This window comes from Equus przewalskii, unplaced genomic scaffold (genome assembly GCF_037783145.1).
Source record: "Equus przewalskii isolate Varuska unplaced genomic scaffold, EquPr2 contig_5313, whole genome shotgun sequence".
Taxonomy (NCBI): Eukaryota; Metazoa; Chordata; class Mammalia; order Perissodactyla; family Equidae; genus Equus; species Equus przewalskii.
The window spans coordinates 79,559-93,951 of NW_027227713.1; the positions used below are offsets into that span (position 1 = coordinate 79,559).

At 44.7% G+C, this 14,393-nt stretch overlaps 1 protein-coding gene across 9 annotated transcripts in view; it reads right to left on the reverse strand.

The window, feature by feature from the left end:
- The window catches only part of LOC103541147 (aldehyde oxidase 4), a 60,187-nt gene that overhangs the window by 14,041 nt on the left and 31,753 nt on the right, over positions 1-14,393 (reverse strand). For all 9 annotated transcript variants that reach the window (XM_070606796.1, XM_070606802.1, XM_070606797.1 and 6 more), the window contains 10 exons: positions 14,001-14,123; positions 12,184-12,280; positions 9,201-9,325; positions 6,967-7,100; positions 6,202-6,289; positions 5,793-5,879; positions 5,415-5,606; positions 4,172-4,399; positions 2,412-2,507; positions 915-1,043 (listed from right to left, as the gene is read on the reverse strand). In XM_070606796.1, coding sequence (XP_070462897.1) covers positions 915-1,043; positions 2,412-2,507; positions 4,172-4,399; positions 5,415-5,606; positions 5,793-5,879; positions 6,202-6,289; positions 6,967-7,100; positions 9,201-9,325; positions 12,184-12,280; positions 14,001-14,123 — 1,299 coding nt within the window. The remainder of the gene's footprint in view (positions 1-914; positions 1,044-2,411; positions 2,508-4,171; positions 4,400-5,414; positions 5,607-5,792; positions 5,880-6,201; positions 6,290-6,966; positions 7,101-9,200; positions 9,326-12,183; positions 12,281-14,000; positions 14,124-14,393) is intronic.

Consider the following 14,393-nt stretch of genomic DNA (forward strand, 5'->3'; position numbering starts at 1 on the left):
AAGTTGAACTTCGCCCACTGACTTTTTAAAATAATCTTATTCTTATTTGTATTTTTTTTTCTGCAACCATTGCTTCTCTCTCCGATACTTTTTCATCACTCCAAACAGACACTCTGGGACCAGTAAGCAATAACTCCTCATTTGCCCTTCCTCCCAGCTCCTGGTAACCTCTGATCTCTAGATTTTAAAAGGACTCCACCTATAACAGCTTCCTAAAGAGGGGGAGGTAACTCAGTAGAAAGAGGCTGGAGGTGGCCTGGGGCTCAGGGAGGGGCTGGGGCAGGTCAGCAGTGGCTAAAGCCACAGGAGAGGCACCGCCCATGTCAGTTACCCAGAAGGGACCCTGTAAGGAGCTCACAGTAGCATCCACAGGGAGGGAGTCAGCTGGAGCAAGGCCGGAAGGTGCTGAGGCCTGTGCTGCCTCTTACCTCTGTGCTCTCTCTGCCTTGGACTTCACAAGGGTCTGAAACGTAGGCTAGGAAGTGGGGCAGGAGTTGGGGGATGGGTGTGTGAGAAAGCGCAGGGAGGGAAGTGGGGAGAAGCTATTCCACCCCCTTTCTATCTGCAGGCCCAAGCTGGAGAGTAGCAGAGACACTGCAATTTCAAGTACGTTTTGGAGTTTTCGGCTGGACATTCTAATTATTGAGATGAGATGGATTCTGCAAATAAAAGTGATCAATGGGTTGTTACTTATTTGAAAGTGATTAGAAAAATTATAGGTAGATTTTGGGGAGGAAAGAAGGAACCCATAGAGGGAGCTGCAACCACTTGGAGTCTCAGCTCTGCCAGAAATTAGTGACCTAGACCCTGCCACTTGACCTCTCTTGGCCTCGGTTTCATCTTCCATAAAAGGAGTGGGACAGGGTCCCTTGCAGCACTGTTATTGGGTGACTGAGAACTGAGAGAACAGTCACCTGCACAGCCTTCCCGTTGATGTCTGTCCCCATGGAGCCCGCCGTGAAGAAAGTGTTGGGCACGGTGACTGTGCTGGTTTCTGACAGGTGTATGTACGACTGGGGGATGTTCAGTTCGCGACTAGCCACCTGCCAGAAGCAGAAGAAAAATATTACTTATTTCTTTGTCTCTAAGCCTCCCTCCCACCAGGTTAAAAACCATTTAATTCTTTTTTGAACTGAGTATAAAACCTGGCTATCTGGGGCCGGCCCAGCGGTTAAGTTCGCATGGTCCGCTTCTCGGTGACCCGGGGTTTGCCAGTTCAGATCCCGGGTGCGGACGTGGCACCGCTTGGCAAAAGCCATGCTGTGGTAAGTATCCCAAGCATAAAACAGAGGAAGATGGGCATGGATGTAAGCTCAGGGCCAGTCTTCCTCAGCAAAAAGAGGAGGATTGGCAGTAGTTAGCTCAGGGCTAATCTTCGTCAAAAAAAAATAAAAAACAAAATAAAAGTTGACAAAAAACCCTGGCTATCTTATAGGGACAAACATTGAAGTCTTATACGTAGATTGTGAATTTGAAGATTTTAAATGGCACTGTAAAAGATACACTGCTTTTCAGACATGCGGCCAACTGAAGACTCTCTGTGCCTTCTCTTACACCAATGTCAAGGAGCCATGTGGTCACTCTGAGGCGTCTGGTTTAGTAGGACAGACGCAAGCAAGGCTGGGGTCTCCATCTCACTGTTTCACCTGCATCTTCTCCTTGTGGTTTACAGACAATTTAGCAGATTTTATTTCCTTTCTGGGGCATTTTGTAGCCATAAGGGTTTTATTGTAAAGAAGCAAGATATGTTCAAAGAAGGCCCTGTGGATTTTTGTGATTTCCTAATTCCAAGCACGCTATTAAATAATATTCTTTCCTTAAAGAAAATATATTCTATTTTTCAGTGGGAGAGAAAATCTGCCCTTGTCCCACATTTTTAATTCAAATTTCATATTCAACAAATTCTTATTTAATATTATAAAAGAAGGGATTGCAAATAACCTCTTGATCTTTCGACAATATTAGAAACACTTCTTTGAATTAGTACAAATATTAGTCAGTTGTGGTGAGTTTCTAAGCAGACTGTGAATTCTAAGAACATAATTTCTCATCCTATTAAACACATTTATTTCTAATGAAGATTTGAATTAACACAGTGTTGCCTTGAGCAGTTGTCATAAAGCTGAAAGTGCTTTATCTTTGAAAACTGGAATCACGTTTTTCAGAAGACCTAACAGCTTGGTTCTGGAGTATGCAGGAAGAATAATATGACATATTTCCTCCATTCTAACACGCACTCCCATCGCCCCCCCCCCCCCCGCATTTTTGTGTTCCTGAAATCAACATGAGTCTCACCATTGACCTGTGCATTTAATGTGACAGTACTTCTCCTGCTCAACAGGAAAAAAGCTGTTAACCGACTGTGCGACACTATTCTCTTCCACAAGGGAGGAAACAGGTACTCATCTCACCTGAATCATTTTGGTGTAAAGGCCTTGTCCCATTTCACAGCCACCGTGAATCACCAAGACAGAGCCATCGAGATAGATGTGGACGAGAGCTGCAGCCTGGGGGAATTAATTATAACACCAGTGTGGAGATCGGTGTGGCCAAGGGTAGCTGTGCATTAGGCTGAGGTCGCCAGGTGAACGGTTTTGCTTCACTGAGCCCATCTTTCATTCTTTATACTGGAGGACAAAGCCATTATTGGTGGCTACGGACAACCCCTTTCAAGGAGCCCCAGACTTGAAAACCATCAACGTCGGTATACGAATGGTGGCTCATCTCCCTCCACCATCTCCTGCCTCCTGGGGGCCTTGGGAGCTGCTTCTCCAAAGCTTATTCTTCTGCGCTCCCTGCACATGAAACTACCTTTAGAGCAAATGGACTAATTTAGCCGTCCCAGGCTCCTAGGTGCGAGACGGCATTCTTTCTCAGGCCCATCAAGCTCTCTACAACAACTCTGAAACTCTGTGCTCTCAGCTCATGACAATCCAACGAGAGTAATGAGGACCAGGTGTGAACGAGCACTGCCAGAGCCTCCAGAGCCCACGCTAGACTTTGTGCGGACGGCTGTATGAGCACCAGCAGGACTGCTTTCATTGACAAGGCATCTTAGAGGTAAGGGGGCCACAGGGAGACATCACGCCCTCCACAGACATTTAGGATGAAGGCTTCCAAACGCCTTGTACAGCAGCGGCTGGAAGCAGCAGCATCTTGTGAGTGAGGGTTTAGTTTTAGAAGAGCAACATGAGCCACCACATTAAGTTCATGTTGCTATTTTGAATACTACTGGCATTAAAATATTATTTTTACTTAATTTCCAAATTTGCTTGTGTTTTATAAAGGCATAAGAGCTATATTACTCTTTGCTTTGTGGTTCTACACAGTTAAATTACATTAAAATAAACAGTTGCAGCAACCACTGAAAGTCCAGAGAATGCCTTCCTTTAAAGGGGGTCTGTAGGTGATTCTGGCTCGAGCGGTACCGCCTCGGGAAGGCCTGACGTCCGTGCCGAGCCTGCAGCTCCCCGCCTTTCCCCCTCCCCTCTCATTCTGCCTTCTGCCTTGATGGCAGACTCCGAGGAGCGGTGGACACGGAAGATAATTTCAGTAAGAGAGAGTGTGGCCACACCTCATCCACACGGTGAGGAGGCCTGTATTCTTTGGTTTGCTTGGGTTTGGTTATGGAGACATTTCAAAGAATGATGGGGAGAGAAGGAAAAAATGAAAGAGAGAATCAGAACCCCAAGTAAAACTGTTTAAAGTGAAGTTAAAAAAGAGGGCCCAGTAGTCCCTATAGTAACTCCAAGATTCTGTGCTCATGTGTTTCTGAAAACTCCATCTTCAAATGACCCTACTGTTGTCATTAAGAAATTAGGAAAGAGAGAAAGGGATCTTCTTGTTTCCTCCAATTCGCTCGTGGATCTGAAACTTGACCCCGTACCCTAAACCCAGCTTTGGGGCCCTCAGCAAGGCCAGAGCCCCCTGAGCTGGACTCTATCTGTTGACTGCTCTCTGAGGTCCTCGGTGCTGTGTCGCACCAGGGCTGCCCTGATACCTGTGGTCCCCAATGCGTGACCGAAGCCACTTTGTTTCCTGCTCCAGGGAACGCCCCCAGTTCCTTCTCCCCCCTGAGGGGACCATGCCTGGTTGCACACGACCGACTTTTTCAGACAGCCAGTCGTGTGGAAAAGAGCTTTTGGCAAGAAGACGTCTCTCCCAGCCTCACCTGATTGTAGAAGGTCATGGGAAGCCCAACGGTGAATTTCATGGGGACCACAGCAAGCCCCCTCTTCTTCCAGTAATTCTTTTTGTTAAATTCCTCAGCAGCCAGTTTCCTAGCATGAAATGAGGATTTCTCCAGACATTCTTTCCAGCATCTTCGCAAGGGCTCTGGATTAAATGTCTGTTTATAGGCTGTTTTGCTAATTGTCTTATACATGTTTATTTCTTTAACCTGAATGACAAGAAAATGAAATGGAATTTAAAATAAAACTTGAAGCATACCTTTTTGTTATATACCTGATATAAAGAAAGCCCTTCTAGAAAAAGAAACAACTATTTAAATGGCTATCGATATGCAAGTACAAGTGTAAATGTATAAACACAATGATAACAATAATCATCATAACGATAGAACACAATATATATTAACCATACATAATGACTATTGAACACTTCGTACGCTCCAGGCTGCCTGCTAAGTGTATTATTTCAAGTAACTTTACAATAACCCTGAGAAATAGTAGATACTATTATTAGCCCTGTCACAAGTTTTGTTAGTGGTGAGGCAATTCTCCTGACTCAACATTCTTTTACTCTACACAACATTTCCTTATTCTTAACTGTTCTCAAATTAGCTCCTCAAAATCTTGACCTGAGGTAGGACGTTTGCACAAATGGCCGTGATCATTCCACTCTGTTCATGCCCTTGGGTGGTTTCACATCGACTCTGGGACTGTCATGGGACTTGCTTTGGCCGATGGGACAATACATACGCAACAAAGGTGGAGGCTTGAAAAGTGCTTGTGCAATAGGCCTTGCCATGTTCTTGCTACTCTTGGGAAGTCTCTGAACTACCATGAGAACTAACCTGGGCTAGCCCACTGCAGGAAGAGAGCCTCTGTGGAGCAGAGACGGGCCTTCCCAGCTGAGACATCCCCTAGACTAATCAGCCCAATGACCACCAGACATGTAAGTGAAGCTGTCGTAGACCATAAAACTCCGGTTGAACTAGCCCACATGGGAAGAGCTACCCAGCTGTCCTGCAGAATCAGAAGAAATGCTATTTGTTTTAATCCACTACGTTTTATGATTGACTCGTTACACAGAAAAGCTAACCGACACACAGATGATGTCCTTTAGTTCTTTGAATCTACTTAGAAGCTGACATAATGCTATATGTAGGTGCTCAGGATATATCTGAACCAATGAAGTCAGAGTTTTTTCGGAGGTTCTGATTGATTACCTACCTCTTCAGGGGGTAAGTTACACTGAGCTGCCACAGCAGATACGTAAGCTTCCACTACCACTGCAGCCTGGGGGAAGCCGAATCCTCGAAAGGCAGTGTTGGATGGCAAGTTTGTTTTGCAAGGCCTACCCCGGCACCGAAAATTAGGAATATTATATGCATTTTCAGATTTCAGCACAACGAACTCTATCACCTAAATTAAAGCAAAACAAACAAAACTTCACATCTATCAAATATTCAAAACCACATATCTAAATTTTATCTCTAACTCAAACTCTTCACACAATTTATCCATTTGAAAGAGAAAAGTTCATGCAAATAAAGTGTGACATGTACAGCTAAACTGGTAACTTATGGGAAAGGCGTATCGCTTATTTACCAGCTCAGACTCATCAGGAGTACATCCGCCGTTGATATAATATTCAACGTCAGCAGCTTTGATCACACCATTGTTCATGAATCCAACCTGCAAAGGGATAGAACAAGTAAAACCATTTTCTCAGGAGTCCTTTACAGCCAGGCCCTGCTGTACACAAACACATCTGATCCCACTGGTGGATCCAGACCTAGTTCATGCACATGCCCTGATGCGACAGTCACCAGAGGAACACTGAGGATGGTGCCCAAGTTGACCATGATCCCAACTGACCAGAAAGTTCTGGTTACTTTTAGGCAGTATCCAAGTATCCCTTTCAAGTGGTATGGAATTTAGTAATTGTCTTCAATATCGATTGGTTATCATAGGACAACGTTCTAGGCAGTTTCCCGAAATTTTCACTCTCACTCACTTTGTATCTTGCGAGGAGTGGGTGGCGGCCAGCAGTTATCAGCATGTCATCACCACGCTCTAAAACAAACCGGATTGGGCGGCCAGTCCTACAGGAAACGACTCTGTTAATATGCTGGATGCTGCATAAAGTTGTGGAGATGTAAAATGAGGAAAGGGGCTTGAGATAATCTGGTTTAGTGGTTTCCCATGGGGATAGGAACATGCCTTAAGCAACATTTTGGAAGTTTGTGGAGACATTAAAAGCTAAAGAGAAGCCTATTACTTTATCATTCTGTTTTAGTCATGTTTGAGAATTCAGATACTGAAATGATACAGTATTTGGTTATGTTACTTTCATTTCTTTTTTATATACATTAAGGCATTGTATGATTATTTTGCAATTACGTATATAAGGAGGTTTTATTATTATGGATTTCACTTTGGGATACTAAAAGGGGATTAAAATATCTGCCCTAAGGGGGATGTTGCGGCCGAAGGGGTTGAGAACCAAAGCTGTGTGAGTTCGCCCCCCACATTCAGACACCCTCTCAGAGCGCCCTGGACGAGGCACCAGAGAGAGTGGGAGAGAGTGGGCAGAGCAGGGCTTGAACACAGGTCCTCTGGCTCTGGGTCCACTGCTCCTTCACCCACGCGCTCACCACCTCCTTTGGAAAGGAAAGGCCATGACCCATGGGATGTGAGGTGGGGCGCAGGGCTGGAAGAACGGAGGAGGCATCTGCCCTGCAGGACTGCTGACGTTAACAGCTATCACTGTGACTCTTACTTGTTGGCGGCCACAGCACTGACAGCTCCTAGCACAGCAGGCTTGGTCACTTTCCCCCCAAAGGCTCCTCCAGCTCTTTTCATATGGCAGGCGATCCTACTCCTTGGGACGTTTAGTGCCGCAGCCACAAATTCCTGCAAGAGGGGAGTCCCGGAAGCCATGTGAGCACAATTTAATAGTGTATTTCCTCACCCGTGTACTTCCCCTCTGCGTAGTAAAGGAAATTCAGTAGTTCAACAAGTACATTTACAGAACTGTGCAACCATCGTCATTAATCTAACTTTAGAACATTTTAAGTATCCCCAAAGAAACCTTGCATCTATTGAGCAGTCATTGCCATTCTCCCCTCAACCTCAGCTCTCCCCACACCCCCAGCACCAGGCAACTACTAATGGGCTTTCTGTCTCTGTAGATTTACCTGTTCTGATCATTTCATCTAAGTAGCATGATACAGTATGCAGTATTTTGTGACTGGCTTCTTTCACTTAGCTTTATGTTTTCAAGATTTGTCCACGTTGTAGCATGTACCAGTACTCCACTCTTTCTTATGGCCAAATAGCATTCCATTGCATAGATAGACCACCTTTTTTTATCATTCATTAGTCGATGGACATTTGTGTCGTGTCCATCCATTAGTTGATGGACTTTTGGCTGTTGTGAACAACACTGCTGTGAACATTCGTGTATAAGTTTTCGTGTAGACATATGTTTTCAATTCTTTTGGGTAGACATCTAGTCGGGGAATTGCTGAGTTATATGGTCACTCTATTTTTGATATCCCCAGAAACTGCCAAGCTGTTTTCCAAACTGGCTGTGCCAGTTTTCATGCCTACTAGCAGTGTAAGAAGGTTCTAATTACTCCACTTCCTCTTCACTTGTTATTGGCTGTCCTTTTGATTACAGACATCCTAGTGGCTGTGAAGTGGTATTGTTGTGGTTTTGATTTGCATTTCCCTGGTGACTAATGATGCTGAGCATCTTTTCATGTGCTTATTAGTCATTCATAGAACTTTGGAGAAATGTCTTTTCAAATCCTTGCTGGCCTGCTTTTGATACTGCCCCCGGTTCTGGGCCATGGACTGTGCATACCCAGTGCCCTAGTCACTCCTGGGAAATGCCTGCTGTCATGGAGCTGACTGACTGCACCCCAGGAGATGTGGATGGTAGACAGCAAGGGCGACGTTGGGACATATTGGTCACCCATTTGGAGCCCAGAGCCACACACCGTCTGCCAAAAGAGACCTCAGAGGTGATCTTCATTATTTTCCTCAGTTAACAAAAACAGATACTGATGGCCAGCGACCTGTCGAAGATCATGTAGCTGCTTAGGGGCAAAGCCCATATCTCCTCGCTCCTCCTCTGTTCACTTTAAAACTTGCAACTGTAGAGGCTGCAGCCACATCGCAGCTCAGCATCAGTCCCCTCAGCCTTCCATTTTGCCTTGAACGGCAGCTGGTAGCTTCTTCCTCCCACTCAGCCTACCCATCCCTTCAGACCTCAAGGTACCAACTCACTGTGCTCCACCAGGGAGCCCGGGCTTTCCCCCTCAGAGACGCTTGTCATTACTCCTTCTCCCAGCAGAAGTGTCTGAGTGTCCCCCGGTGCCTGGCACTCTTCGAGGACCTACAACTCCACACTTTCAGAAGAGGGGAATGTCAGAGGATTTTCTTTACTTGCCTTGGGGCAGCAATGCCTTATTTCTCAGCCATTGGAACAGGACTGGAATTCATGTGCTACTGCACTGAGCTGAAAATGTCTAGGAAATGCAATCCCGTTACAGGTGCATGTGCACCACCAATATACAAAAACATGCGCGTAGAGAAGCAACTCAGATGAACCACAAAGGGAAATTTACATACACATGTACCACCAACACACGAAAGCATTCACGTAGAGAAGCAACGCAGATGAACCACAAGGGGAAAGGGGGACATAATATTAAGGCTTTGTCCTCTCTGAGATTAAGTTTTACACAATCAATTGTTATGGGAAAGATGAACTTTGCCCTGTATTTCAGAAGGTAGCAACATTTTCAGATCTATTGGAAAGGTCTGTCCTTTTAGGGGAATATTTGCCCCATTTTCTTCATTCTGGACTTTAGCTAACGTAAGTGTGCAGGGAGTCTGAGGCGCGGAGAGGGGAGGAATCAAACGGCTCCTAGAGTGGAAGGTCTGCCTTAAGGGCCTCATATCTCATGTCATCTGCAGTCTCTGTTTCCAAAAACATCCTGTTACCTGCACATGGGTTGGATACTGTGTTCCAAGGTGTAACACCATTTCTTTATCTTCCTCTTTTGGGATAGCCAGGATAGTTTGTGTCTCCATGTAAAAATGTTCCTGTCCTTCCACGTGGACCTCACCTGTAAAGCATAAACACAGGACAAGGTTTAGTTGAAAGTCCCAACTTGGGGGCTCTCGGTGTTGTTTGGTGTATAGAGAGAGAGGGGCTTCAGTTTATGGACAGCTGGACTTTTATGTCATTTGGCTAAACCACTTTTTCTAATTAATCTTCGCTGTGCCCAGCCAGCTGCATGACACTGGGGAATTCACTCCCGTCTCTTGGCCTCAGTTCCCTCCTCTGTCTAGTGGGGTGGTGAGATCTGTGATGTGCTGGACTTGAGCACGCAGACTAACAGCCACATATCCAGGCTCTGTCATCTCGTGGCTCAGTGAGTTTGGCCAAGTTACTAAACCCTGACATCCTCATCTGTAAAATGGGGGCGGGGGGCGTTAATAACAATATATTCCTCAATTAGATGATATCAGGATAATTGAGTCACAGAAAGGGTAAGTAGCTTGCTAAAGGACACAAAGGTTTAAAATGGCAGAGCTGAGATTGTTCCCCAACCTAAAACTAGTCTGCTCGTCCTGGTTTAGCTGAGATTTTTGGCTTGTTCAGTACATCCTTATCATTTTGTGGGCTGTACCAAGAGAAGTATTTGGCCCTAGTTTAAATATTTGGAAGGCAGTATTTTTACTTTAAAACTAGCTAGAAGACTGTGCTGTTAAAATAAGTGAATTGTTTACCAGGAGAAAAGGATTTCTTGAAATTATTTCTTGGGACGATAGATGTCGGTCATGCAAAAAGGCCCCCTTGACTAAAAACAGTTTGCTTTCCGCATGTGTACATAGAATTTAATCTAAGCCCAAATTTATTTGACAATTAATAGTTTTTTAATTTAATTATTAATTTAAAATTAATAGTTTTTACAGTTTGCAAGGCATTGTTCTGAGGCCTAGCACTTTACAGATAACTAGTTCATTGAATCCTCATGCTAACCCTATGAGGCAGGCGTTATTAGGAAACCGACGTGGAGAGGTCGAGGAAGCTGCCCAAGGCCTCAAGGTCAGAAACAGCAGAGCTGGGATTCAAAGGCAGGTGACCTGGTTCCAGGATCCGTGCTCTCAGCCACAGCATGACACCACTTCTCTGTGTCATTTAGTCATTTCTGCCCAAATTCCAGATTCCTTTCATATTTCAAATTTCCCACTTGCGCCGAAATTTCAAACTCCCACAATTGCCAAAATCCTGCATGACCAAGAGCTAGCACCTTGTCACTCTGTTGCCCTTAGTGTGAGAATAAAAATTAAAAGAAAATGTACCACTGTGGTTAAGAGCAAGGGCCTGGGGTCCGCCAGGCCTGGCCTCCAGTCCTGGCTCTACTGCTGACTGGATACAAGACTTCAGCCAGCTGTCCAACTTTTCCAGGCCTCAGTTTCCTTCTCTGTAAAACGGAGTGACTGATATGTTCCTTCTCAGAGTTGTTCTGCTTGCATATTAAATAGTAAGCAGTAAATACTTAGGGGTTCAAAATAGGCTTAGAATAATAATACTCACTTCCTACAGTTGTTCTCAGCATTAAATAATATATTACATGTAAAATGTTTAGCGTGGTGTCTGGCACAGTAAGTACCTGATAAGTGTTAGCTGGTCTTATATTATTACTAAATAACCTTTAGCCCAAATTTATAGTCTTTGTAAAATCTCATTTTGTTTCTTTCACAAAACCCATTTTGGAGTAATGAATGTTTGGCACAAGTGTGGATACTGTCAAACCTCTGAGCGTCTCTCAGGACTTTTCCGGTTGTATCTAATTATCTTCCCTATCTAATTATCTTCTGAGGTAGTGAATTGTTTCTATAATTGGGAGGCAGTCTACCTTTTCTATTTAAATAGAATGGCGCTGGGACACAAGTATTCTAAAGGTCTCTCCCACGTTTTAGTAAAAGGTAAAGCTTGCGGCACTTGCCGTTACAGTTATTTAGAAGTGGGTAATGGATGATGTGAAAATTACTGTTGTCTCTTACCTAACAGAGTAGCCATTCTCTCAGTAGAGACAGCTGTGGCTCTCCACACTGGCCACACATTAGAGTCAACCACCTGGGAGCTTTTAAAAAAATACTGATGTTCCGACCTTGTACTTCAAGGTTCTCATCTCACTGGCCTAGGGTGGGATTTGGGTATGGTTTTTTAAAAAAATCATATTAACTAGGTCTTAGCCAGTGCAGGAAGTCAAAACAAACATATAAATAATAGTATCCAGATTTTTTAATGTTTGGCATTAACTACTGAAGGTGAGCATATAAAAACACTTTTATTCGGCAATTCTACTCCTGGGCATCCTCCACTGGAAATGAGTGCTTAGGTTTGCCAAAGGATGTAGAATAGTATTTACAGAAACTGGATTCATAATAGCCCCAAGTTGAAAACAACTTAAATGTCCACCAACGGTAGAATGGATAAATAAATTTTAGAATATTTATACAATGGAATACTCCTGAACAATGAAAAAGAACTAGTGATCCATGCAACAACATGGACGAATCTTCCATACATACCGTTGAATACAAGAAGTAGACGCAAAGGAAGTTACACTGTACGATTCCATTTACACGAAGGTCAAAACAAGTAAAACTGATCTACAGCCATAAAGGTCAGAAATAAGAGCTTCGGGAGGGTTGCTGCTGAGAGGGGCACGAGGCAGCTTTCTGGGGTGCTGGAAATGTTCTACACCTGGATGTGGGTAGTATTCACATAGATTCATACAAACGTAAAACTTCATCGAGCTGTGAACTTAGCATTTGTGCATTTTAAACTGTGATTTAAAAACCACAGGATGGAGGAGCTCTCCTCAGAGCTTCGGGGTTTCTCGAACCAGGTGAGTGCATTGAGTCTTCAGCTTGAGAGGCTTCACCTTTCTCCTGCAAGGCCACCTACCTTCAATGATTTGATCAACATATTTAAAGCCTTGCTCTACATTTCCTTTCTCAATTTTTTTCTCAGCAAAAAGAAATGAATTGTGCTCCAGGGCTTGCTGCAGGGGACAAACAAACAAGACCAAAACAGAAAAAAGGGTTTTTCACATTCTAATAAGCCATTCATCCTCATCCAAACCCCAAGCTTCTGCCCTATCAGATCTTCACCCCCCAAGGCAACCTGAGCAGTGGGGAGTCAGCAGAAATTGGGCTAAGATGGATCACAGGCATTGGTGACTCCTTAATTTTGTTCAGGGCTCTGGAGAAAGCTGAGGCGGAGACAAGGATATATGAAACACGGCTGCTGAGTGATAACCTGGGCAGTTGGGTGTTAAGGGGCCAACTTTGTGGTGAGGAGGCCAGATCATAGAGTTAAGAGAGGCCAAGAAGGAGGAGGCTGGCAGGGCCAGCAAGGTTCAGGGGTGGCCTTGTGTAGGGGACCTAAGCTCGGTGCTGAATTGGACAGGATCAGGACAGCTGAGAATGGAGGGGAAATCATCTGAAGTCAATAAAGCAAAAGCTGAGGTTGAAACAAAGCTGAGGGGCCAAAATGAGCACACAGCTGGGCTGGCTGGGGAGAGGCTTTCTATCAAGAAGCAGTTGGATGAGCTTGAAAGGTGGACTGAGGGTGGACTATGAAGGGCCTTGAGTTCCATACTAAGAATCTTCTCTAAGGGGAGTTTCTTGTAGAGGAGAAGTGATCTGATGAACTTTGTGGGTTGGAAAAGTTAATGTGGTGGGTAGCTGGTCGAAATGGAGTACAAGAGCCTCTCTGAGTGGTTATGGTAGTGAATCTGACAATAAGGTGGTGAGGACTGGGCTGGAGGGTGGGATGGACATGAAAGTGAGAATGAAAAGAGAGGGGCAGACTTAAGGGCATTTAAGGGACAACTGGGAAAGACCTGAACTTGGCAACTGTTGGGAGAAACAGAGGAGAATCAAAGAGGATGGAGACTGCATCTTCCTTGGCCGGGTTCATATTGCCTACGCGCCCGTCTATCCACCTATCCCTCCATCACACACATTTATTGAGCACCTACTATGGGTTCAGCGCTTTGCTAGGCACTGGGGATATACAGCGCCACGGACATCATCTTGACCTCATTAATAATAACAACTAAAACAAAATAACAACTAATATTTATTGACTGTGTTCTGTGTCCCAAATGCTGCTCTGAGCATTTTACTTGAAGTCTCTCATTTAAACCTCACAGAGACATTTTGATGTAGGTACTTTCATGGTTCCCATTTTACAGATGAGGAAACAGAGGTATGAGAAGTTTAAGTAACTCGTCAAAGCTTTCATTGCTATTAAGAGCCTGTTAAAGGATGGAGTCAGACCACGAATCCGAGTCTTCTGTCTCTGGAGCTCCTGCTTAAGCAGGAAGTGCGCAGAGAAACAGAGGACGCGAGCTGTAATTCAGTGAATGTTATAGTGGGTCTGAGTTTCACAGCGCTCCGGATTTTCCCTCGGATGATGTCCGTATGTGAGGTCACAGGGACATTCCTCTGGTGTTGTTTATCTGTGTTCTGAGGCCATGCTGGGCAAGAGGCCACGGGAGAGAAGTGGACAGAGGAAGGAAGCGGGCTCTAGGCACGAAAATGCTCAGCATTACCTCTCAAGGCGTGGACTGCCAGAACCTTCTCTCTAAAACTACAGATAATGCTGAACGAAGGGTAGACGGAGCCCAAATTACACCATTTTGTGACTCTATGGGTTGAATTCTGCCAAAAGCAGCCCACTCTAGTCATTCTAGAAGGTACAAGGGGCCTGAATACCTCTATTGTGATGATCCTTGGTTCTATGTCTTCATAAGCGATCTTCACTTTTTTAGCGGCCTCTCTTGCATGAGCATAGGTGTCGGCAGCCACGGTGCAGACGATCTGACCCACGCAAATTACCTGCAGAAAAGCCACCTGTGATTAGCTAAAACACAGAACCGTTAAAAGGCCCTGCTGTTCCCACATTCTTACATTTGCCCACTGGGTTCTCGTGACTACAGGAACGGTTATTTTACCTACGAAGATAGATTTAAAACAGTAGCTTCAGTGGGATTTAGGGGCTACAAAAACTCGGTGCAGAACTGAATTATGTGGCCTATGACTGTCTTCAGCCGCACTCCTCGCTACTCCTGTATCACACACAGTAATCCAGTCATCCTGAAATTCCAC